The sequence below is a fragment of the Oenanthe melanoleuca genome, chromosome Z (genome assembly GCF_029582105.1).
Source record: "Oenanthe melanoleuca isolate GR-GAL-2019-014 chromosome Z, OMel1.0, whole genome shotgun sequence".
In the NCBI taxonomy this organism is placed as follows: Eukaryota; Metazoa; Chordata; class Aves; order Passeriformes; family Muscicapidae; genus Oenanthe; species Oenanthe melanoleuca.
The window spans coordinates 2,151,986-2,177,244 of record NC_079362.1 but is presented as its reverse complement, the minus strand read 5'-3'; the positions used below and the strand labels follow the sequence as shown (position 1 = coordinate 2,177,244).

Below are 25,259 nucleotides of genomic sequence, written 5' to 3'. Positions count from 1 at the left end.
AAAACGCATTTCTGTTCGTGTGGTAAAATGAAAAAAACCCCAACTGTTTAAAGCATTATTATACAAGTCTGAACAACTAATTCAGTAAAGCATACTAGGAACAGAAACACAATTTTACTGCTTCCAAAGGTTTCCTTTTGTTGTTATTAAGCAGGGTATTATTCCAGCAGTGCAGCATTGTTGCAGTAACTCCAGTTACTCTCTTGAAAGCTCAGTGCTGCCATAGGTGTTCTCACTGGATAGATTATAAACTAGTCTGACCCTTTTATTATGTACTAAACAAAAGTAAAATCCTTTTGAAGGTATGGAAGAGACAGTTTCCTAGGAAATGTGTTTCATCAATAAGGACTAAGCAAGGTTAGATGTTGGTGACCTTGGTATCATGTGCTTCCATAAAGTGCCTGTATACAAATGTGTTTAGCTCAAATCATCACTCTTCACATCACTGATTTAAAAAAAGAAATAAATATATTATTAAGGATGAAAAAAACCCTCAAATCATAATAAAACAAATCACAGAATATATATTTAATATACTCTTCTAAAAAGTCCTTTAATTTTTTAGATGTGCAACACAGGCAAAAATTATCAAACTCACAGTCATAGGCATCTATTTCTAGGCCTTAAAAGAAACAATCAAATAAAACAAAAACATATAAAAGATAATTTAACAATTGTGAAAAAAAAAACGCTCTATAGCTGTTCACACTGTCTGATTAATTGTAAAATTATGTTTCTTCATTATCTGTCTAGAATTCTCCTATTAAGAATCAGTATTTTTGTCAATTTATCACCACATTCTGACTTCAGGAACATAAAAAGGTCAGATGATATAAGACTAACTTTCTTAACCCTTCCCCTTCCTGAATACATCCCAGCAGCTACAGGTCAGACTATAGTTGAGTATAGGTTCCTATCTAATTTGCAGATAGTAGAAAAACAAATTAACAGAAAGAATATAGTAATATAGGTTGTTTGTAGGGTAAGAACTCAAGGAAGGGTGCAAAAAGAAATGAACAACCATATAGTTGTATTTAACTGTATTTCAAAAATATATTTTTACTTCTCTATTGATCCAGCTTATTCATCTTGATCTTTTTGTATCTACACTCTCATAAAAATATAACAAAAACCCCTATGCTGTAATCTTATTTGTGTGAAAATAAAAAAAATGCCCCCTGGCTGCAATCTTATTTGTTTATATTTTAACAGGAACTCTGTACACGTTTTAATATGCACAGTCTAATTGATAATATAAGAGTCGATGTTTGATCCTCAATATGTTTGCAAATAATTTAATCCAAAATTTGGTGGAGCTAATGTTCTAATAAATTTAACAATGCAAAAATTAGGATTAGATCAAAGCACATATTTATCCATAAAACGCACACATCAAGCTGTACATACATGTATTCAAAAAAGGGGCAACAAAATGATTTAAAAGTTACTTACAAAAAAGAATTACTTTTTCCTTCTTCCACTGCCTTCTCTAGAGGTTCTAAGGAGAAAATTCCATTAGGATCATCATTTGCTTCAATAATAACTGTAGCCACTCCAGCATTAAAGATAACAGTATCCCCTAAAAAGAGGATGATTAATTTTATCAAAATGGAATCAGAAATGGAGGCAACTCTAAAACTGAGTGTGTTCTCTTCTCACACAAATAGCTTTCAAAGAAAGAAACAAGAAGTGATTAAAAAATCAGTGAAAACCAACAGGTAAAGAGATATTCATTAACAGATAAATCAGAATAAAAATATGTAAGTAGCAACTAAGGCAGAGATTAACCTAGAAATATTCTGTATTTTGCTCATTCTGACAGGAATCTATGCCAGGAAGAAAGCCATCACAGGTTTCCAAAAGAATGGTAAAAGAAAATATCAGCAGATCCTGAACGAAGTCAGTAAAGTAGAAAGAGATCACTGAAGGGAAAATTTAAGAAGAGAGAAGTATGGCTTTGTCCAATAGTTTTCATGAAGCTGGTGTTCTGTAAGGGAGCTGGGTATCAGAGTGAATTCTTGCTGGCCTCAGGAAATACACTAACTACTTGGATAATTGAGAAAATTACCTATTTCTTATATTTAACTTATATTTTCTAATCTTATTGATTAGTCAAAATCCAATCTAATTTGGAGCATTTGGAAAGACATTTTAATTCAAGTTATTTTTGCAGAACAGTTTGAATTTTCCAGTTAAACAATTCAAAATCAAAATCCAAATACACTACACTGAAATTTTATAGAAATGTTGATACAAACCTTATTCAGATAATGACAGGCATTTATACATTGCTTTATTATAGGAACAAGCTGGTAAAAAATAGAGAAAAAAGATAGAGAGTTACTAAATGTACATTAAATCATTGCTTTTACCTGTTGAATTCAAAAGGAAGATATAAAATGCTTCATCAGTTTCAGGGATATCATCATCATTAATATACACAGATATGGTCTGCTCTCTTTCTCCAACATCAAAGAGAATGAAACTGTCCTTTTCACTGGGAACAAAGTCTCCCTCTTCAGCTGTTGCATCTCCATTCATAGTAATATACTGAACAGCAACAACAGCATCAGCAGATCCATTCCTTAGGACTGTAAAGTTTGCAACACTCCCTTCTGTCATGCGCACTGTTAGAGGTTCTGAAAACACACAAGCAATAAATTCAAGATCAAGGCTGAGCTTCTTGAATGCCACCTATTCACCTAATCCCCCACAAGATGATCCTTCACCTCAGGCAAACAGAAGGCACATACAGTTAGGGAAGAGAAATCCTTGCAGGTAGAAGAGAATATTGTTTTCCTTAGCCACCTAGCCAATCCCAGAGCCATCAACAAGAGTAATGATATAAAATGAGAGAAAATTATCAAGTAAAAACATAAATTACATCTTATAACACTAGCTCCACTAGGATGAAGATTTTTTTTAATAATCTACTCTCTCAATAAAATCTGTTTGGGGTAGAATATGGATTCAAAATTTAAAACCAGAGATATCTAACCTGCAAAGTAAATGGGATCATCATTCCTTGTAATCTGTAAAAATGCACTGGTTATATTGCCTAGTCTGGCTCCACCAGTGGCATTGAATAATCTGATCATGAATACCTCCATCTCTTCAGGTACCTGAATGACAAAGTATTAAGAAATAAATTTCTTGCATACAAAACAATGAAGAAATTAAAATGAACAGCTGAGAAGGTTACCAAAACAGGGTTTCTGCATATTGCTGCTTATTTATTGATTCATAAGAGTATCAAGACGATGACAAATGACAGTTCATACATGTACACAAAAACAATAATCAGCCAAAAATCTTTGTAAATAAAACCCCTCATCTTTGCTATTGTACAGGTGGTCCAAAAGTTTTCTTGCAGTTTCCTGATGCTGATGTAACTTATTTTTACAGCTATATTTATTTATTTATTTATTACTAATTATTCTCATTCTTTCTTATCTTACTTTAAATATATCAGCATTAAAAATATTAAGTTAGAATTCTTGTTATCAAAATAATTGGTTTACCAATTATTATAATTTAACCACACTTGACTACTGAAAGATTCTAGCTTTTTTGTTTATAATTATGCACAATGCCTCAAATTCTTTTCTTATTTGCTTAAGTAAACACACTTTTACTCTAGTATCTTGATATTTTTAAAAAAATTTGAAAAATAGAGCTTATTCTTAAATTGCAACGTTTTAGCACTTCCTCTTTGTTCCATATATCCATATAAAACCACTGTAAAATTATTACCTCATCTGGTAGAGAGTAAATCGTGATATTTTTTGAAAACTCCAAATTACCAAAGAAAATAGTCCCTTGTTCTGGATAGACGTCATTTGTACATGCTGGATCAACAATCCAGGACACACTAACATTGCCATAGCTTCCTTGGTTTCTTACAAGTCTGAAAGAAGCTACAAAATGCAAACATGTGCAGTCAGCGTGTATCTCCAGAAAAATACAAGTCAAAATGAAAAAGGTCAGCAAAGCTTAAAAAAAGAAAAAAGAAACTTTTTTTTCAAAACTAATATGTGAGCACCCTACACAAAAAGCCACGTGACAATAGACCATTACAGCAGTAAAGACTTGTATCAGCTCTGCTGATATAATACAAATAGATAAACTGAAGTCACACATATGAAAAGTTAGCTCATTCTTCTCTCACAAAGCAGCCAATGCCTCCTGCTTGCCAGGCAGAACTATCACCAGGCTGTATCTTGCATGTAAATCAATTCTCTGTCCCTTCTGTCTCATATAGTCTCTAGCTATATTTTAATTAGACTGATCCCTACGGCTTTCAAGGTCCATCCTCCTCCACACTAATCTCCACTGCTCATCATGCTGGTACTGTACCTCCCTGGAAACTCCAGAGTCAGGCATTGTCCTATGAAAGTGAAGTAAAGAAAAGAAGCCTTGCAGGAGCATAGAGCAGAGAAAGCAGTAATTCTAATAAAAATAATTACCAGAGTAGATGCTTTCTCCTTTACTCTCCTTTATTGTTACTGGTAGTTCATCAGGTAGAAACTGAATGATACCATGTGGATCATCATTCTTCAAAATGGTTATATTGACCCTACTGGCATTTCCCAGCCTGCCTGACATTTCACTGTAGCCACTGAGCACAACAGCATATTCCTCATCCAGCTGGAAGAGAAAAACCCAGTCAGAATAAAAAGATTTATTCAGCAGAAAGAGAGGACAAATTCAACAAAAGAAAATTATACACATTTTCTACATGCACAATGGTTTTGTACATCTTTGTAATCTGTAACAGTGGAAGCAAAGATTTTAAAACCACTGATATTCAGCTAATTTTAAAAGAATTTTTCAGCTTGCATAATTAATATAATGCAATATTGTACTTCATATATTTCTTGTAAAAATACTCACAAGAAATGCATCATGGAACACTAAAACAAGTACTGCATCTTTGCATCTATACAGCAAGTATTAGACTGGGGAGCATTGAGTTCAATAAGCAGGTATATACCAAAAAAAGGAGCAAAAAGGAAGTGTTTGTTCATATAGCACTCAATTAAGCAGTAGTATTCTATAGCCCAGAATGTCATGAATGCCTAAAGCTCTGACGGATGAAAAGTTAAGTTTCAATTAAAAAAAAAAAAAAAAAAAAAAAAAAAAAAAAAAAAAAAAAAAAAAATCCACTGAGGCCTATTAAAGCCAAAGATATGTTCTAGTAATCCAGGCATCCCTGGTTTGAGCCTGGAAACAGATTCCGTAGAAAAGAATTGTACACTTGTTCTGTCCCATGTATTTTCCTACATTTTAAATAGTGACAAGCTGTTATGCTATGAACACAATTTGAAAAAGAGAAAATTTTCATTTTTACCTCTGGAATTCCATCCATCCTTGTCAAAAGAGTAATTACGATCTCTCTTTCCCCAGGCTTAAATTCCAGAATTCCTGTGCTTCCATAAAACTCATTATTGTCCCTTGGCTCTACAGTGTATCGCAGAAACTGCCTGACAAGGCTCCCTCTGCTGCGGACAATCTGCAGTTCAACAGAATCCCCTTCCTGTAATAAAAGAAAATCCAGTATTTCACTTGCACCCTGCTATGATTTGCTTTTCCATAATGATTAAGAAAAGTTATTCAGATAGCTACCTTGATGCTGTAGGGACCTCTAGAAGAGGGAGAAAATTCAAACACTCCTCCAGGATCATCATTTTCCAAAACAGTAATTTCACGAGTAGTAAACCCGTATTTCAATATTTGATTTTCCACACTGACCCTGAAAAAGGAAAAAAGGAATTTTTGAGTGATAGTTCTTTCAGTAAGTAAATAGACATCTACGTGAAAGACATCAGAATCCTGATTAATTTTATGAATAAATTATGAAAACAGTTACCTACAAAGAATATAATAAATTAGGAAAGACACATCAGAGTGTTCCATTCATTTGCAAAAAACCCAACTCTTGTTCCTTAATTACCTTTGTTTTCTCATTTTTTACAGTTTATAGTTCTGGGGCTTTTTAGTCACACATGCACACAACACAAAGGAAAAAGAAATAGAATAATATACTAAAAATTTAAAATCATATTTAGTATTATTTTTTATTTGGATCAACTCATAAGAAATGATCCAAAATAATTTAAACAAAGGGAGCTTGTATTTCTTGCATTCATTTCCTCAGATGTAAATTTTCAATTACATTGTTTTAAGTTAATTCAATTAAAAATGAAAGAAAAACTACTACTGAAAGATGCATAAAGAATGCACCTTCAGACTGATGATTTTGATATAGCTTATTAAAAGTTGGTTTATGAACTCAGATTCATCTTACATGTTTTCTGGAACAAAATTTCAATGAACAAACAGGAAATATCTCTTTTAAAGGGTAATATGTAATGTTTATTACATATTAAAAAAATATGCCAGCAGACACAATAACGTGCTAACATAAACTAAAGATATGTCATTTCAAAAAAAGGTAACTGCTCATCTTTGATCAGAGAAAACTTCTCTAGTTCTAGTTCAGCTCAGGCATTTAGGCGGAACAAATTGTATTTCTGGCAGTTTAAGACAATGGATCCATTATTGCAATCAAACACAGGTATCAAACACTGAGTCATGCATTAATAACTTTTATCATTCACAAATCCTAAATAAGCCTTCAAGCCAGAAACCCATGCCATCAAATTAAAAATCAAAGGGCAAAGCAAGACCAAAGCAAGTATTATCTGAAGGGATGCAGAAGACATGATTCCTGAGATGAAAACTTTTTGACAGATTCTGTTCAAATTAATCACTCTTAAAACAAACCATTGATTCACTGAAGGCAAACCACAGTTCACTGCACTTACCCAAAGTACACGACAAACCTTTCTGTCTCTACCCTGTTAACAGAGAAAAAAAAGAAGGAAAGAAGGAAAGAAGAATAGAGGGAAAGAAAAGGGGTGGGGGAAAGAATGAAAGTGCCATTTCCTGGAATTTCAGTAGTACCAATCTTAGACAATAATAACAAGAGCACCACAAAGTTTTCTTTTCCCATTCCTAACACATCATGCTTCTTTTATGGGAACCTCCTTCCTTGGCATTTTCCTGTTGAAAAATGCTAGCAAGCGGGCAGCCCCCGCTGGTGAAAAATGACCCCATGATCAATTCAGGACAGCAAGGTCCACTCATGGTATGCCCTACCCAGCCCTCCTCCAGGAGTTCTATCACTACCAACCCCTGTGTCTGCTCACAACTGCACCAGCAGCCCCTACTTATAACTTCACGCAAAAAAAAAATACAATCAACATGCCTCCATTATGTGCTATTTCATAGTGACAAACTAATGATAAAAACAGAAAAGTACTTTGGGAGTTATACATATAAAAAATATTCCACACAAAATAACATCAAACTTTCATTTTGAATTTTTTTCAGTTAATCAGATTACCAGAGTAGAATACCAACAAAAAAAAAAAGAAGAAAACCACCACCCCTGCCCAAAAAAACAAGGAAAATCATTGAAATAGGAAAATAAGCACATCTGACAAAACTATCACATCAAGTCAGATGAAAGAACATTATTCTGCAATAACAAGTATTCTTCAATAAAGCCTGTAGAGATTATTTGCTTAATCTAAAGTAAACATATATTTAATATAAAACTTGGATCTACCATTAAAATTGTATAAACAATTTACAATTTACAAACAAATTATATAAACAAAGCATTTATAAAATGAAATTTTGAATTCAAAAAGAATTCAGAGTCAGAATTCAATAGACATAAGAGTTCATGCAAAAGTTTGAAGTAATAAAGTAAATACACTTGCAGCTCTATTCTTTCAAATAGAAGAACTGATTTCATAGCAATTTCTTAGTTATTTCAAATGAGGCTATATTTTAAATACTATATATAAAGACAATCTCCTTTCTGTCAGAAATTCCAAAATCATCAAGCATTAATACCATTTAAAAAGTCAAGGTGAAAATCCCAGAGCTAAAATTTATGTTAAATTTTCATTATACTGCTCTTAATGCTAAAATTTAATTATATCACTAAGCTGTTGGTATCATATTTCACAGCAGAGAATACAAATGAACCATTACATCAAGTATGTACAAGCTGGTGTGGTTAGGGCACAATCATCAAAATGTGAAAGGGCATGCCAGATGTAGCATCTCCTTCAAATGCGTGAGTCCAAACAGAGCTCAGACAAAAAAAGGGCCTGTTACCTGAGTAGTGCTAGAATCTAGAACCATGTTGTAATGAAATCCAAGGGATAGCAGAAATTAAACTGTCCCAAGCTACTGTGAGGAGGTACTTCGATCATCTCCAGGTATACTTAAAAGGACTGAGAAGACTGGCAATACTCACTACCTTTTAACAGTCACAGTGTAAATCAGACTGGAATCTCGAGAACTTGGAAGTTAGAAAGCAATTAGTCAGATTCAGCCCACCCACTGCTAAAAACACCATTATCTTGGATTTTTCTCCAGCCAAGTTTTCAAAACTAGAGTCACTCAGCTGGCTGACTGATTGATGGATCTGACTGTTTTCCCTACATGATTGCTACCAGTGCTCTGACACATTAAATGTTTGTTAATATTCAAAAACAGCAGACAGTGGCTGGACACTGGAGCAGGATCTCCAGAGTAGCAGTCACAGCATCAAGCCTGACAGAGTTTTTGGGCAATGCAAATCACAGTATGATTCTTGGGGCATCCTATGCAGGCCCAGGAGCTGGGTTTGATGACCCTTAGGAGCTTCTTCCAACCTTGCTTATTCTGTGATTCCATGATAAAACAGACTAAGCAAAACAAAATAGAAGCCACAAAGCACAGGCTTCCAACTTGGATCTGCCATTACAAGAGCAAGGAACACAACAGGATCCCTCATGTCTACATTCTGATGTAATTTTCATATCAATACTGCACCAGGATCCATCAAGTGACTTCCAGGCTCAGCCCTGGATTTTTTTTCTTGCTATGGACCTGCCTGGTAGTCACTGAGTCGTGTCTGATGCCAGTGACCATCATGCAAACCTGATGTGTTCCTGGCTAAACCTGCCCCACCACCACCACCTTGCCTTATGCCCTGGACTGAAGGCTGCCCCCACTTCCCACATGACAAATCTCTTCTGAAAAGGCTAGTCTTTCTTTAAAAATACCTTAATTGTTAATTAGCAAGAACTACAGATTAATTAGGATAATTAAGAGAAGCTTCAAAATGTTTTCCCACCATTTTAAAATCCATAGTACTAAAAAATAACTGAGTACTATAAAATTGACTGAATTTAAAATAATTTGACAATTACAAAAAAATATAATACTGAAAATAAAATAATAATTAAGAGATGTGTTTGAATTTGGTAACTTTAAATAAAGAACTGGAATTCTGAAGAAAGTGAATATTTTGAAAAGCCCTTGGGAAACTGAATTGCAACTGTGAATTTTTATTCATGTTACGGTGAAAAACACACTTCTATAAATCTTTCTTTTCTTTCAGGTGTCTCAGGAAAGGTGCATTCAAACTGCTAGTAGAAAGTTACTCCATTTGCTTCCTTGATTTGTGTTCACTACTCCATTTTTCCGATTATTTCTTGATTTAATTAGTGACCTTGCTTTAAATAAGAGTATTTAAGGAGAATTGGCCACATTACAATCGCCACAGTGCCTCTCACCAGAGGGTACACCTTCTCTTGAGGTTTAATCCACTATTTATTTGATTCTGGAGGCTATTTTAACTTATATTATTCACAGCAGAAGATATATGGTCTTACTACTTTGAAAAGTAATGAAAGCTAGCAGTAGGTGTCCAGTAACACTCATATAAACATTCTACTACCAGTTTCAAACAACTTTTTCCTTATCAAAACAAGATCTGACCAAAGCTTTGAAGTAAAGGCCAACGTTCTACAATGACATACTTAATTCTTATAGCATCACATGTATTTCTTCATGGGAAAATTACTTAATAAAGATAAATATACTTTTTAATTAGGCACTAACCACAGGAAACCCCCAAGTTAGAAAAATATTGCAAACTCTGTTAAACAGCCTTACTTACACCCTGAATTAAGGCACATAGACAGTATGCAGTGCTTTAAATGGGTCTCCCATGATTTGCAAACTTTTTTACCATGAAGTAGTCTCTTAAAGACAAAAATGTCTTGATTAATTTTAGAAAATAATTTTTTAAAAAATGCTATTGCAAAACATAGGTTTGACTCAAGTGCTGTGTTCAGTTTTGGGCACTGCAATTCAGCAACTGTGAATTTGTATTATTGTTACTCTTAAAAACGTACTTCTTTAAAAAACTTTCTCTTTTATCAGGTATGTCTTCCACTGGGCCACTTTCCAGCCACTCTTCTGCAGCCTGTAGCTCTGCATGGGCTGTTGTGACCCACATGGAGAATCTGAGAATTGGTTTGGTTGAATCTCAAGCCATTGGTGTCAGCCAATCAACCCAAGTCCCTCTGCAAACCCTCCTATATTGTAAAGTTAGTGCAGAAGGCAATTCTCCTCAATGAATTACAGCTGTACTAATTGCAGAGAAGTGGAGACAGCTTTGCCTGCCCAATGAAGGTGGGTGGTTTAAAAGAATGGCCTAGCTAGTCAAGAGTAAGTTGCAGCTGGAGCTTGAGATCCAGAGTTTGAGATGCTGGCTGTGCTGTGAGGAGGTAAGGGACATATGGTTGGGTAAGGGACAGACAGGGTTAGGGTAAGGGCCACCATGGGGTTAGCCATTCATGCAGAAGGAAGAAGGAAACTTGAAGAGAGGAGACAAGGAGCCAGTGCTGTGTTTTCCTATGAGGAAAGGAGTCTGAGAGAAGTCCACTGAGAGAAGGCATGAAAAGTTTTTAATAAAGGACTGACGATGGTGTCAGTTCGGTCTGTCTCAATGTAATTGCTACACTCCTACTCTGCAGCAGATCAACAAACCCACATAATTGGGTGTCATTCACAAATTTACTAAGGGTAAACCCCTCATCCAGATCATCAGTTAAGATATTAAACAGTTCTGGGCTGAGCACTGATCCCTAGAGAATACCACTTGTGACTGGCCACTCTAGCTGAATGCAGCACTATTCACCACCAGTCTCTGGCCTGGCCATCCAGCCAGTTCTTAACCCAGCAAGGAGTGGTCCTGTCCAAGCCACGGGCTGCCAGTCACTGTAGGACACAGTGACTTTGAAGTCCAGAGAGAGAGCATCCACAGCCTTCCCCAGTCCCTCATATGTCACCTGATTATAAAAGGCAATCAGACTGGTCAGGCAGGACATGCCCCTCCTAAGCCTATGCTGGCTGGGTCTGACCCCCTGGTCACCCTGTAAGTGTCCTATGACCCCACTCAAGATGATCTGTTCCATAACCTTGCCAGGCACCGAGGTCAGGCTGACCTCCCTGTAGTTCCCCAGATCCTTCTTCCAGACCTTCCTGTGAATGAGCATCATATTGGCCAACCTCCAAGTGTCTGTGACCTCCTCAGTTAGCTACCACTGATGATAAATGATGGAGAGCAGCTTAGAGAGCTCTTACAACAGCTCCCTCATCACCCTAGGATGAAGCCCATCCAATCCCATAGACTTGTGACTACCTAAACAGCTGTGCCAATCACTGCTTCCTCTGGGATTTCAGAGGACTCTTTGACCTTGTCTACCAGTCCATGGGACAGGATGCCCTGAGATTAATTGGTCTTACAGAGCAAAGAAGGTGTTAAGCACCTCAGCCTGTATCACATCACAGAAATCATTAGAACTATAAAATTTTCCACATTGTGTTGCATCAGTTTTGCTTCACTGAGCATATGTTGTACAAATAAATTAGATACATAAATAGATGCATGGATCTATTCTGGCATCCTAATTTATGGAAGTCATGACCAAAAGATTCTGAACATAAACTATTCAAACATTCAGCTGTTTCTGGATTTTAATTTTCCCAAAATAAATTAATTTGTGTATTGTTCACAGAACCTAAAGTCCAGAGGTTTTTCACTCTCAGCTGCATTCATTTAAGTGAACAAACACAATCCATGTGCCATGTTCTGGCCCTTCAGCTGTGCCAATTGCCAAATATATAGTTGTGTATCTGCACTGGGAGCACAACAGCTGCCAATAGCAGAATTTCTAGTGCAAAAGTTAAAAACAACAATCAGATTTCACTACAGACCTCTGGCTTTCTTTATGCTTAGTTTCAATTCAGGCCTATTAAGGTACGGGCAGGCATCCAAACTGAAGCTGGTCCTAAAGAAAGAAAATATGAAGAAGCTTCAGCAGATATAGGATTATCTTGCTTCTTTGTGGCTCATCTGTCTTCTAGATAAGCATATTCTTCATGATATACAGTGGCTTCCATTTTTTTTGGACAGCATTCATAATTATTTTTAATATCCAGGGCCAACAGATGGTGGCCATAGATTAAGGAAGGAAAATATTTTTAATGGCTTGGAATTTTTTTGTAATTATGGGTACAATCAAAGCTCATTTAAAACATAAACTGCCTTAGCAATATTACTGAGTTGCAAATAATACATCCTTGTTAGAACTAATTATTGTATTATTTTGCCCATACTATTACTAATCACAATAAATAGAATGCTTATGAACATATTTTTATGTCTATGGTTTCATTAAAGTTCATACATGCTCTGTTTTTCTCCTAACTTATGCTATAGTTTATCAAACAGTGCAAGCACATCCACAGCACAGTGCATCTTTGTTTTTACGGTGTCTGACTACTGCTGTGAGGTGCTGGCTGCCAATCTCGAAAACTGAAATCTTCTGTTCATCTAGAAGACACAAACTACGTAGGAGGCAATACCAAAAGCTTATATGCATCACCCTGCCAGCATCATTAACCTCTGTTTTGAAGAGTCATCTCCAGTATTGAAAGGATCATTTTGCAGATATTTCGTTCTTGGCTTCTGTACATATTAAAGTTGCCAAATTTCACTCACAGCCTTGGGGGATACCATCGAGGTCTAGAGAAAAGTCCAGATTTTATCTGCTCCTTATTTACTTATTTTTCCTGGCTAGACTACCTGTTCCTTACTTCACTCTCTGACCTTGCCAAGTGTGGAAAAGCTGCTTACTGCTGGCACAGTTTTTACCAGCCACTTCATGATCAATAGAACCTGTTACTCCCACTGTACACAGCAAAAGCAGAACACTGGATGCGTTTGTTCAGCTGCCAATTCAATCCCTTTTTAGACCTAATTTTCAAGGCATGGGATTACTAGTCAAAGTGGTAGAAAGATGTAGTTACACATACTGCAGAGCTGTCCAATATTGAAAAGTTAATCTTATGCTGCCCACTTTCACTATGTACTTGTCTCCTATCCTTCCATTTCAGCATTTTTGCCACTTTACAAAACTTCTTCACAACTTCAATCATTATTTCTCATGCCAGTTTCTTTGTTTGTGTCACAGACTAATAAACTTTCAGGCAAACCATTTTCATCCACATGAAGAAAAACAGAGAACTGCTTGCAATAGTCTCCATTTGTTTTTGTCTTGAACAGGACCATCTTTTCACTACAGTGAATATCCAAGATAGAATGAAATAATTCATTCTGCACTAGATGTATACACCAGCTAGCTTCTACAGAAGCAGACTAATCCTGCACTGGAATAGCATCTTTTCTGTGTGACAGAACAATGTTCAAAAAACAGGAGCAGCAGCAGCTTGAGCTGCTTTCTGGTTTGCTAGTACATAATCTAGACGAGTATCTGGTGTTAAAAGTTCCCATGAGCTAGTCTGCCTTTCCTATATACATCAAGGATACTTCTGCATAAAGTAAGGACTGTATAAGTAGTAGATGTTCAATGCAGACATTGCAGTTACAGACTTCTCTTAGCATGCTTCTGGGAAAATAAATGGGAAAAATATACCTTAGATTATTAGAAGGTATTTTTCTGAACTTTATATACATCCGAATTTTTGGAATCAGGACTGAAGAAATGGCCAAATTTCTCCTACTAATAAAACAAGAAGGATCCTGGATATAAAATAATTCAAGTATTCTGAGTACTGTTTACAAGCAGATAATTACCTCCTGAGGCCTCTTACAGACTTAATTATCCTGCAATCCTTATGTCACACAGAAGGGAGACCACAACACTGTGCTTCAGAAACATTATTTCTCCCTTTGTAGCTGAGGCACATGGTAATAGTCACTCTGGCCTATTTTGGAAGCCAGCAGTTGTGATGAAGGTATCTAATTCTTCAACAATATCCTGACTATAAACCTTTTCTGAGAAAAGCAATTATGCATTGCTTTCGTTACTACTCATTACAGCTTTCCACATTTCCTCACTAAACATTATTTTTCTGAAAAGTGTTATAATCAAGAGCTATAACTAAAGATCAAAGCTAAGTGAAATTTTTTAGTAGCATACACTATTTTATCAAAATATAAACAAAACGAAGTCATTAGATAATAAGCACAACATGGTTTCTTACATTGATCACAATTCTCACATGGATCACAAGTCAAAGGTTTTATACACAGTCTGAATCAAGGACCCAATATTCCTCCTGCCATTTATCAACACAATGGAGGCAGTACCTCATAATTAATACCATGCCAATTTTTTAGATATACACTGAATATAGAAAGTAGTACATATGAATAAAGATTAAGGTACAATACCTGTCCAAAGTTAATAACACGGTTTCATTAATTTCAGGTATATCATCAGCTTTAATAGTAAGGTTGATTGTAGTATCACTTTGTCCAGATAAGAAAACAACAGAGCCATTAAAAGGACTTATATCATCCTGTGTTACTGCCTTGTGATTAGGTCCAGAGGGTCTCAAACTCCAAAACACTGTTGCTTGACCATCAGTACCATCTCGATGCAATGCAACAGCAACCTGTAAAGCACATGAGTCTGCTGTGACTTGCAAAACTGGATGCAAAAGCAATTAACCCTTTGCAAATTACTGTTTGAATATAAGACTCAAAATATTCACCTTGAGTTTTTTACTTACACCTATGTACAAGATCTGAAATCAACGATGGTATATCAATGAAAATACACACTCTTATATTTTTAATCATCTATCCATTATACATATATAATCCATATATATCCATTATACATCTATCCATTGGACATATATGTTTATATATACTTAGTGGACATAGCAGACTATTAATAGACAAATCACTTAGCACTCATAAACACAAAAAACCTTTAATGACTGATTTAACCAGTGCCCACCTCATCAACACAACCTAGGTTTTAAATGTAACCACTTTATTTACTTTGGCTGTTATAGAACAGTTCCAGCCTGTACACTGCTTAAGGAAAACAACAGTTTTATTTTGAGGATGATTCAGGATTTGAAGGAAGATCTCAGTTATGACAAGTAGAAGGAAAAAGGGAAAATGTAAGAAAAGATATTTTATAAAGGGTTTCTCTGGCTGAGATTACAGAACTTGAATGGACAACAATGATTTTGAAAATGCTCTGGGTACTGAGAAACAGAAACAGCATATGTACTAGAAAACAGACCCAGCAAGCCAAACTACATATTCACATGTACACTTTCATGAAATTTGGGAGCAATATCAGTCCTACTCTACAGGAGTGTCTTTCCAGCTGGGGAAAGAAATTAAACTGTCTGCAGCATCTTTAGCTCCATGTGAGCATCAAGACCTAATCAGCTCTAGATTTTTACAGAGAAAGCAAAGTTCACCACACTTTTCAGGTGACAAACACATTAATCTTGCTAGCAATTTTTTGTCCTTTTGGGTTTTTTTAAGCAGCAGAAAACTTGGAATAAGATCAAACTTGGAGGATGAATTTTTCTCACATTAATTTTCCAATGTTACAGTGGATATAGCAAAATTTGTTTTCTCCAAATATGTTTTCCGTACTAAGGGACAATATAAAAATGTTTACTTACCACTGTAGCAGGTGATTCTTCTGGCTCAGAAATAATAATTGGAAGATTGCTAGTAAAGCCTATTTCTCCATTTGCAATATCTGGAGTAATCCTCAAAGAAATATTTCGAATCTCACCTAATCTAGGACTCATGGGTGGCACAAGAGGAATTCTATTCAGCAGCTCAACTTTTTCCAACTGTGAGAAAAAGTAAGAAAAACTTGAAAAATAAGAAGCCTGAGTACCAAGCAAGAATTATTCTGACATCTTGGAATGTGTCATATGCAAGAAGCAAAACACCTCCAGAATAAATTTCTCCTACCAGCAACATTGCTATTACAAGGATGTGTAAGTAGGTGTGTAAGCAAATGAAGTGAATGGTATTAAGCTTTCATAGCAGAACGGTTTAGCTCTCAGAAAAATCATGTACACAACTAAACATAAGTAGAGGGAGAATTCACTTTCTAAACTCGCCAATTCATTACCAGATCTATGAATTGATCTGCCAAGCAACCCAGATGTTGCCATGCATTGATAAAGTGATTCAATCATCTTTCCTCTCTCAAAAAAATGTAGACTTCTCTATTCACAATAACGAATATGTTAGAATTGCATTCGGAATTGAAAATCAGTCCAAGATTTCAAAACAGTAGTCTTCTCTTATAATACCATATTCTTGATGGTTTACTTATACTTAGAAGAAATATAAAAATGTTTATTCTATCTTTGAATGGAAAACACCATTCACTTAGCCCATCAGCACCACTGACATAAGAAGAAAAGCAGTACTTGTTTTAATATTCCTTTCAAATATACGTTATAACACTAGGAGATTTTTTTGGTTTTTTACTACATGGATTATAATAACAGATGTTTCCATGATTCATTTGCATATACTTCTGTAAACATTTCACTGGTGCATGAACTACCAATGACAACTCTCTTTTAACTCCCATTAGGATGTTTAAGTGTCTGCCTACTGAATACTTGTCACACATCTTGTCCATAGTCCAAACTGCAATGTTTAGGAGCTTAGAATTAGATATTTCAAGTCTTCTGTCGATCTTTCAGATCACAGGAAGAAGGTAAAACACACCTATTCTAATATTTCAGAATCATATTCCCTACCTAGTTGTAAACATACAAAGTGTGTGCACCTAAAACAATAATATGATTCTGGCAATACTTCTTCTCTCTCTTTCATTTTTTTTAAATAGAATGTGGGGGTAAGGAGATGGAGGTAAGAAATCTTTTCAAGTAATTAAATCATCTCTGATAGACTATAAATTAAAGAAGAAAAGACCACATTTTATGTGTTGATTTCACATTAACATTTTCATTTGAAAATTCTGAAGACACATGACTTAAAATGAAAAGACTAAAAAGAACTAAGAAATTATTTTGAGATTTGAGCTTTGGTTGTGCCAAGTCACCCCCTGGTCTGTGTATAAGGATTGCTCCCTGGGCTCATGATCCCAGACAACGGCAATAGTTAATCAAAGGAAGTAGAGATTATTTGGTAGTCTTAACTGCAGATGATAAAGTAAGTGCCAAAATTGCTAGCTACAATAACCAGATTCACCCACAACAGCATATCTGAGCAATAACTTGCTAACACGCATGCTAATCTGGTTTTCTCCGGTGAAAATTTAAGAAAAAAAAACCTCAGAAAATTTTAAAAAATCTTTCTTAAAACATTTTTTTGAAAACATGCTTTCTTCCAAAAGCATAATTTTAATGAATTTTTCCATCCAGTCTCATCAGCAATGACACAATCTCCCTTTTTACAAATTCAGACAGAGAAAAACAAACAAACAAAAAAACAAACAAAAAACCCAAGCAAACAAACAAAAAACCAAAACAGAGGATTAAAAAAACCAAAAGGGCACATACAGGGAAAACAAGAAGAACTTTCAATTCCCTGATCAAAGTTGCACATAAATTAAACATATGTTTGACTAATATTAATTTATATTTCCTTGCTTTTAATTACTAAAATCTGTCATTCTTTTGTATTGTAAGAGCCTTAATTTGATTAAATTGAAAGCCAAGGGGTAGACAGAATATCATACCTGAAAATGTAATTAACCTCTGCAACATTGATATAATTTTGTAAAATTTCATGATTAATAACTGAAATCTATTACAGTGTATTTTTTTTAAAGGTGTAATTAGTAAATAATGATTAGGAATAAAGGTCATTATAGCATATTTTTGGAAGGTCTATCTAAATAACAGTTTTCTTGGCTAGAGAACTAATTTTTTTTTCTCAGGCAGAATCATTAAATTAAAAGAGAAGGGAATTTTTTATATCATTTATATTACATAGGCTAAAAACCCACCCCAAAACACAGCTGAGATACCTGTATGACAAAATGAGCTCCATTTTGAAGAAATGCATCATTTCGTATAGGTATATTTACAGTATTTTGTGCTTTTCCTTCCGGAAAGATGAGAGTATTTCTTCTAGACATATTTAGAATGCCATCTTTTGCTCTCTCGAGATCCAGAGCTCCAGCTGGAATGTACAGTGCAGTATAAACCAACTGTACATCTCCAACTGTTCCTCCTTCCCTTGTAAAACTCAAGGATAAAAAGCGTCCCTTTGGATTACTTTCAATCTTCTGATTCTCCAAAGGATGGAATTTTATTAGGCCATAAACATCATCACTGTCCTGAATGTAAAACAGAAGCTGCAAAGCAGAAAACAAGCATGCTACATTACTTTATCGCATGGTTTCATGCCTTCACAAAAAAATCTCTTAACTGTCACCATCCAGCTTTCTCTTTAGCAAACTGGCATCAGGAAAGAAATCAGATTGAGAGCCCTAAAGTATTTTATTTACAGAGGAAGCATGGCACTGACAGTGGCAACATTGCCACTATGCATCATTGCACGTGCCAGAATGAGTTCTGAAGAACTGATATTTTGATTGAGCAGCCAAAGTGAATAATTTAAAAATGTTTCAGATTGTAAAGAATTTATACTTTTTACCAAGTTCATTCAAACCATTTTTGAGAAGGACAAAGGAGGAACTTGAATCACAGAACTGCCAGCAATTCCAGCCACCCTTTATTCAATAGCTCAGAGGTTACAGCTCTAATCACCAAACTTTTCCCTTGAAGTTGTTACTATGTAAAACATTTCAGTAATCATTAAAACAGCAAATTAACAAGTGAAAATAACTTTCCCATCTTCTGTTAGAAGGCAGTCACTTGAGACAGCATTTATTCAATGCTATTGTTGCACACTGGGAATAATCTGAACTGAATGCTACCACAGTAAAAAGGTCTGGCATTGTCCACTATACTCAGGCAAATACTTTAGATATAGCTTTATACACTAAGATTATATTAAGGATTAGTTTGCTTGATCTTTATCCAAGACCAAATCCTTTCACCTGTGCAGCTAATCCATCAATCAATGTTATTAAAACTGGAAAAGTCTTTATTACTTACAAGTAGCTTTGCCAAAAGAATTATAGAAGTAGACTTACCTCAGATGGCTCACCAACTTCTGCACCTCCCTGTATTGTATGAGCTAGGAGTTTCAGAAGATAAGGCTCTGCCTCTTCTGGTATATCATCATCAATAATGTCCAGAGGAAGTGTCACCAGCATCTGTCCTTGATCAAAACCTATCTCCCCCGCCTCTGGAAACAGGTCGGTAGTCACAGGTGAAGGATCACTATTATTCCGGATTATAACCCAGGAAACAGAAACATTCCCATGTGTTCCACCATTTCTTACAATTGTGATCTCTTCAAACCTATGGTTTTGAATGAAAATGAATGCCCACAAACCATAATTATTATTGGCATGTATGGTTACCAATTCCCTAAAATATTTACACTGACCTAAGTGGTATAAATCTTAGCTGCTTGCAACTGACATTGACTCAAGGCCTACAGTTTGTGAAATCCTAACGCATAAGTAAGACTTGAGCTTTTACTCATGAGCTCTCTGTAAAATCTCTGAAGATACATGTTAGATCTCACTTGATTTACAGCAAGAAAGATACTGAGAAATGAGTGGAGTTTTGGCATGTTTCACATTTGTCCTGAGAAATACAAATCAAATTTCAGAAAACTTTTTGCCTGTGCTATATCATGAGACATATATATATATAAGGCATGAGCATTGAAATAATGATCTTGAATGAACTCTGTTTGCCTCTGTAATAAAAATACATTCAGTTACTGATATTTATGATATGGAAATGTCATGTTGCCTGCATCTGACAAGTGCATAGCTACAACAAAAAGTCTGGAAATCATAACTTACAAACATTTAGAAAGCAGGCTTCATTTCTTTACTATGTATAGAAAAAAAAGATAAATACTTAAGTGCTGGGCCCTAAATACCACAAAATATAGTTTTCAAAAAAAATTTCAAAATTTCTCATAGTATGATAGTTTGAGACATTATTTTTTTTCTTTGGGGATGAACTACCAGTGATTAGCAATGGATATTTTTATTGAGATTATCAATATTGTGTATCAGTATGCCTATAAAATTTGTAGAGAGCTTTGATTTCAATCTGTCTGTAAAATTACAAATATTGAAATTGGTTTTGAGTTTAAGGTAACTATTTCATGGTAGACACTGAACCAGTATTTTTTCCTTTAATCAGAGACTGGCTTTATAGATAGTAAATACAAATATACACCAAGGGTGTAAGACAGAAATCTATTTCCCATGAACCTACGTGTAGCAGTATCACAACTTCACTGATCCTATCTTTAGATTAAGGAGTTTTCACTATTCTGATAATGTGATTGACTAGTCATGGATTATTTATATACAATTTATCGATATTAAATTACTTTCTGTGTAATTAGGCATTCCCACTTCCATGAAATCTTTGTAGATACAGCTGATAATAACAACACACTAATTGATTACTACATTGTATTTAAACAGTGATTTAATAATTACTTTAATGATATGCTAAGGATGCTTAACTACTACAAACAAATCTCTTAAACTGACTAGATACTAGACTCTACGATCTGTAGTACCTTGAAATTTGATCTTCATCAACGATAACAGTTTGAGCTAACAGAACACTGTGGATTGACAGCACTCCATAGGGTTTATCATTCGGCTGGATAGTGACATGAACAACAGATGGATAAATCAAAACAGCATCTCCCTGCAAAGTGTCTTTAAGAAGCATAATCTGAAAGGTCTCAGCAATCTCAGGTATGGCATCATCAAGGATCTTAAATTTCAAATATGTTTCATGAACTAGAGGTGGGAAAACAAGAGTTGTATTTGGCTGTAGATCTAGGAAGTCTACATTAAGCTGTGCATGTGCAGTTGAATCCCCAGTTATGATGGCGTAACTGACAGAGACTTCGTCTTCATCAGGTCCAATTAATTTTCCACTGACATCCTTACCACGAACCACTTGGATCGTTATCACTTCATCTTCCTCAGGCACCATATAAGCATTCTGAACAAAACGCACGGGACTGTCATTTTTCCTAATATTAATCCAAACAGAATTTTTTGTGCTGTTGATTTCAGCCCCTCCCTCCACGCTCTTCAGACAAACAACAAAGATTTCATCATTTTCAGGTACCTGGAAAAATAGTATTAGCAATTATGTGTAAGTCACATTTCAAATATATACTTATACTGAGAAATGTGGTTTATGCGTTTTGCAGAAGAGTGAATACCAACTTGAAAGCTCATTTCATATTAAAACAAACAGGAAAATTTTTTGAAATTTTTTTTTCTTGCTTTAAATTTTTTTAATAGTCTTGTGCTAAAAATCCCTTTTCAAAATTTAATGTTTTTATTTCCCAAAATATACTTCTGAAAGAGGGTAGAAAGTCAAACAAAAAATACAATAAAACTTAGTCAGGAAAAATCTTCACAAAAATCTTCATCTTTACAGCTTGAGAGTATGAGGAGAACAAATGCCATTTTTGAAAGCCACCTCTACTTGGAAACAAGTACTCCTCTCCATTACTTAGATTTGAATTCTCTTTTTTCTGATGTTGATTCCAATCTATCTCTATATGTTCTCTATATACCTTGGCCCATCCATCCCTGTACAATGGGAATCCTTTGTTCAGACACACCCACAAATCCAGACAAAATTTCCATTACAGATCTGAGAAAGTGTTTGTTTGCCCTCAGCAAAAATTTAGATGTTGGTATTTCTACAAAACAAGTGTTTAAAACTACATTTTAGTTCTAGCTATTTCTTCTCCAATGTCTGATGCAGGAGATAATAAAGAATGGCCTATAAACCACAAATTACAGGATTACGGATGAGATTTCTGCTTTATATTACTTTGTAAATATACATATGGACAAAAATTGGTGCGATCCAAAATCCTGGGTATCCTATCCAGGAGTTGGACTTGATGATCCTAATAGATTCCTTTCAACTCAGCATTTTATATGATTCTATGATTCTATATTTTATTCCCCAAATCCTGATTAGCTACACCTATGGCACTGAAAAAATATTGTTATTTTATTACAAACAGATAAAAAGTAAGCCTTTAAAAATTATTTGTGAACTTTGCATTTCATCCTTACTGTGAATTACTGGAAACTGGAAGCATTTGCTTCTGAGAGGAATTCCAAGATAAAACCCTGCTGCTGTCCAATATTTCTTTCTCTTTCACATTCATTTGTTTATTGGTCACCCTCAGATGCTTTTCTAGGGCTAAAAGAGTGGGCATGATAGCTTATGCCAATTCAGTTCCTTTGGCTTTGGCACTGAAACATGCATAATGCTGTTCAATGATACCAGGGTCTGTTGTCAGAGTGAGAGGTCTGGAAGATCTCAGTCATGAACTTCCTATATTGAAGTACAATACAGTTGATCTACATCAATTAAAAAAAAAAATGCTAACTTGTGTTTCATTTAGTTGACTAACTGAAATTCCATCTGGCATAATTTAAAAATATACATTTAAGAAAATCAAAATGTACCCACAACTTTAGCTATAGCTTACATCTTAACATCTCATACATCTCTTTACATCTTACATCTCATATAAACAGAGCATTTTGGAATTCTTAATGGCATCATTGTTGACCAAGGAAAAACCCAGTCAGACTTCAAAGACAACAATATAAAAGATTTTCAGTGCTGACTTGCTGCTTTCATTTTCTGTTAAAAATGTTCCATTGTTCCTCACTAAAATAGGAAATGTACACCATAAATTTACTATAAATGTATCACTGTAGAGAACAGAGCTACACTCGCCTGATTTTTGTAATAAAAATGCTTTGCAATTGAGAACAATCGCTGTTACAGTTTTTCTTAACTTCAGATTTTAACAGCTCAAATTAAGTTCTGAGAGCAATGCTGAATGCTTATGCATTCCACCATCATTATCAGTAAAGGATTTTTTCACAAAATTAACCTCTTGTGTACAGCTGTGGAAGATTTCCAGTGAGTGGACCACCACAGCTATACAGATCAAACTTTGAGTGAAAGAGCATTAAGAATATCTGTCAGAGGAAAAGTAAATCACACCCTCCTCATAAACCTAATGAATTCTTTTCATACATAAGTTACAGAAATAATGCATCTAATCTGAAAGAGATATTTCTACATAGAAGTTTGGCACAGTCTTTTAATACTAGTAGCAGCTTAGACTTGGGAGACTATTTTCCATAATTAACAGGAATATGAAAAAGAATTGCATTAAAGTTTCCCACTTTTAATACAGAATTTTTTCCCCTAAGTAATTTTTTAGTGAATTTCTTTATCAAGTTGTCCAGTACCATGTTCACACAGAAAAATGAATATAAAATAAATAAATATATTACTTTCTTTAGTAAATATAGAGAGGTCAGTCTAATAGATGATAAAACAACATCATCCTTCACAATACAAGCACACCACTATTTCATCAGAAAAAAAATATAATGCTTTTTTGATTGCTTATACTTTTACTGTACAGCACCAAACAGATCTAGTCAGAGCAGTCAGGGTATGTTCAGAAACTAAAAATATTAATTGATGGAAAACACAGAGGCAACATTAAAAAGATAAAGTGATAGCCCACAGAGAAAACTGAAAATCACTTTATGAAGCAGAAGGACTTGTAACCCTGTTTAAACCAAGTACTTTTATAGCACAACATAAAAAGTTCCTCCAGAACAGCAGCCAATCTATACATACAAAACAAAAATGTCAGCTTGTTTTTACCTGATCATCAAGCACTGTTAAATTATAAATCAACACTGATCTCCCAGGGGTAAATATAATATTTCCTCTGGCTGGACTTAAGTCTTCTTCAGCTGAGTTTGGTCCATCTTCTATCTGTAAATAATTGATTTTATGATAAGAAATACATAGAGCATGCATAAAAATCTAGTATAATAGCCAATATACAGTGTGTGAAATGCTTAATAAATTGTAATTTATTCAGTCACCTCCTGATGATATGCACACTCATTTTAGTTGTGAAAATCTACTCTTTTTAGGCAGATGGAGTAAATTAGAGTAGGCATTCTGAAGAAATTCTGTATTGCCAGAAAAAGAGGAAGAAAACTACTTCCATAAAGGCCTTTGTGAGCTCTTTGGTATTTACTGATGCATAAGTGATTGTTTTAAATAACAGAAATTATAGTCCTGCTCTTTTAATTTAACTAACATTTCTTAATCAGTTCCAAAACAAGATAATAGCAATTACTTATTTTGTGACCTTTCTATCTTGACTTGTGATACTAATAATTTACAATTAATACTAAAACCTATAAAAATAGTAAGACCTGTAGACCCGATATGTTAGAGTTTTGTTTTAAAAAATCTGGTAAATTTTTTCAACAAATGAATATAAACAACATTTTGAAATTAATCTGATAAATTGTATAGATACCAAAATTTTTTGGATTTTAAAACAAGCATATGTGCAATAAATAGCATAAAGAATCTCTGAACATTATCTATACACACTGCATTTAGCATGCAATAATATCCAGTACAAATCTTTTGAGATTTTGATATATCTAGATTAAATCTTTGATGATAGCTGATAAAGGAATTTTTGAGATGAAATGAATTACCTGTGATTTTAAAGAATGTAATAGAATCAGAACTAAACAAGGAAAAAAAATCTCCCCTCTCACAATAAAGGCAGTAAGTATACCCCATTCACAAGAAGTATGTGAGTAATGGCCTAAATATTGAAGTAATGATTTTGAAAGGTTGAAATGTCTGGGAATTCAAACTGAAATCTTATAGATACAGAATTTCAGAAAATGTTGCGCTCTACATTTACTTGTTTGAAGTTGGCACAAGCACCTTCAAAAGAGTCAGAGGTTTATAAATCTTGAAAAACTACACAAGAAATTTCTTGAACACTCAATAGACATAATTTGCTAATACCATCAAATGTTGCTTCAAATATCTTCCTAAATGACAGA

The 25,259-nt window shown here is 34.6% G+C and overlaps 1 protein-coding gene across 1 annotated transcript in view; it reads right to left on the bottom strand.

Annotated features, from left to right (window-relative positions):
- The window catches only part of ADGRV1 (adhesion G protein-coupled receptor V1), a 267,302-nt gene that overhangs the window by 219,268 nt on the left and 22,775 nt on the right, over positions 1-25,259 (bottom strand). Inside the window, exons 7-19 of the mRNA XM_056514381.1 lie at positions 24,040-24,153; positions 20,876-21,441; positions 19,353-19,623; positions 18,219-18,548; positions 15,877-16,053; positions 14,615-14,838; positions 5,626-5,752; positions 5,351-5,536; positions 4,467-4,647; positions 3,754-3,917; positions 2,999-3,122; positions 2,373-2,639; positions 1,453-1,579 (exon numbers count right to left, since the gene is read on the bottom strand). Of these exons, the coding sequence (XP_056370356.1) occupies positions 1,453-1,579; positions 2,373-2,639; positions 2,999-3,122; positions 3,754-3,917; positions 4,467-4,647; positions 5,351-5,536; positions 5,626-5,752; positions 14,615-14,838; positions 15,877-16,053; positions 18,219-18,548; positions 19,353-19,623; positions 20,876-21,441; positions 24,040-24,153 (2,858 nt within the window). The remainder of the gene's footprint in view (positions 1-1,452; positions 1,580-2,372; positions 2,640-2,998; positions 3,123-3,753; positions 3,918-4,466; positions 4,648-5,350; positions 5,537-5,625; positions 5,753-14,614; positions 14,839-15,876; positions 16,054-18,218; positions 18,549-19,352; positions 19,624-20,875; positions 21,442-24,039; positions 24,154-25,259) is intronic.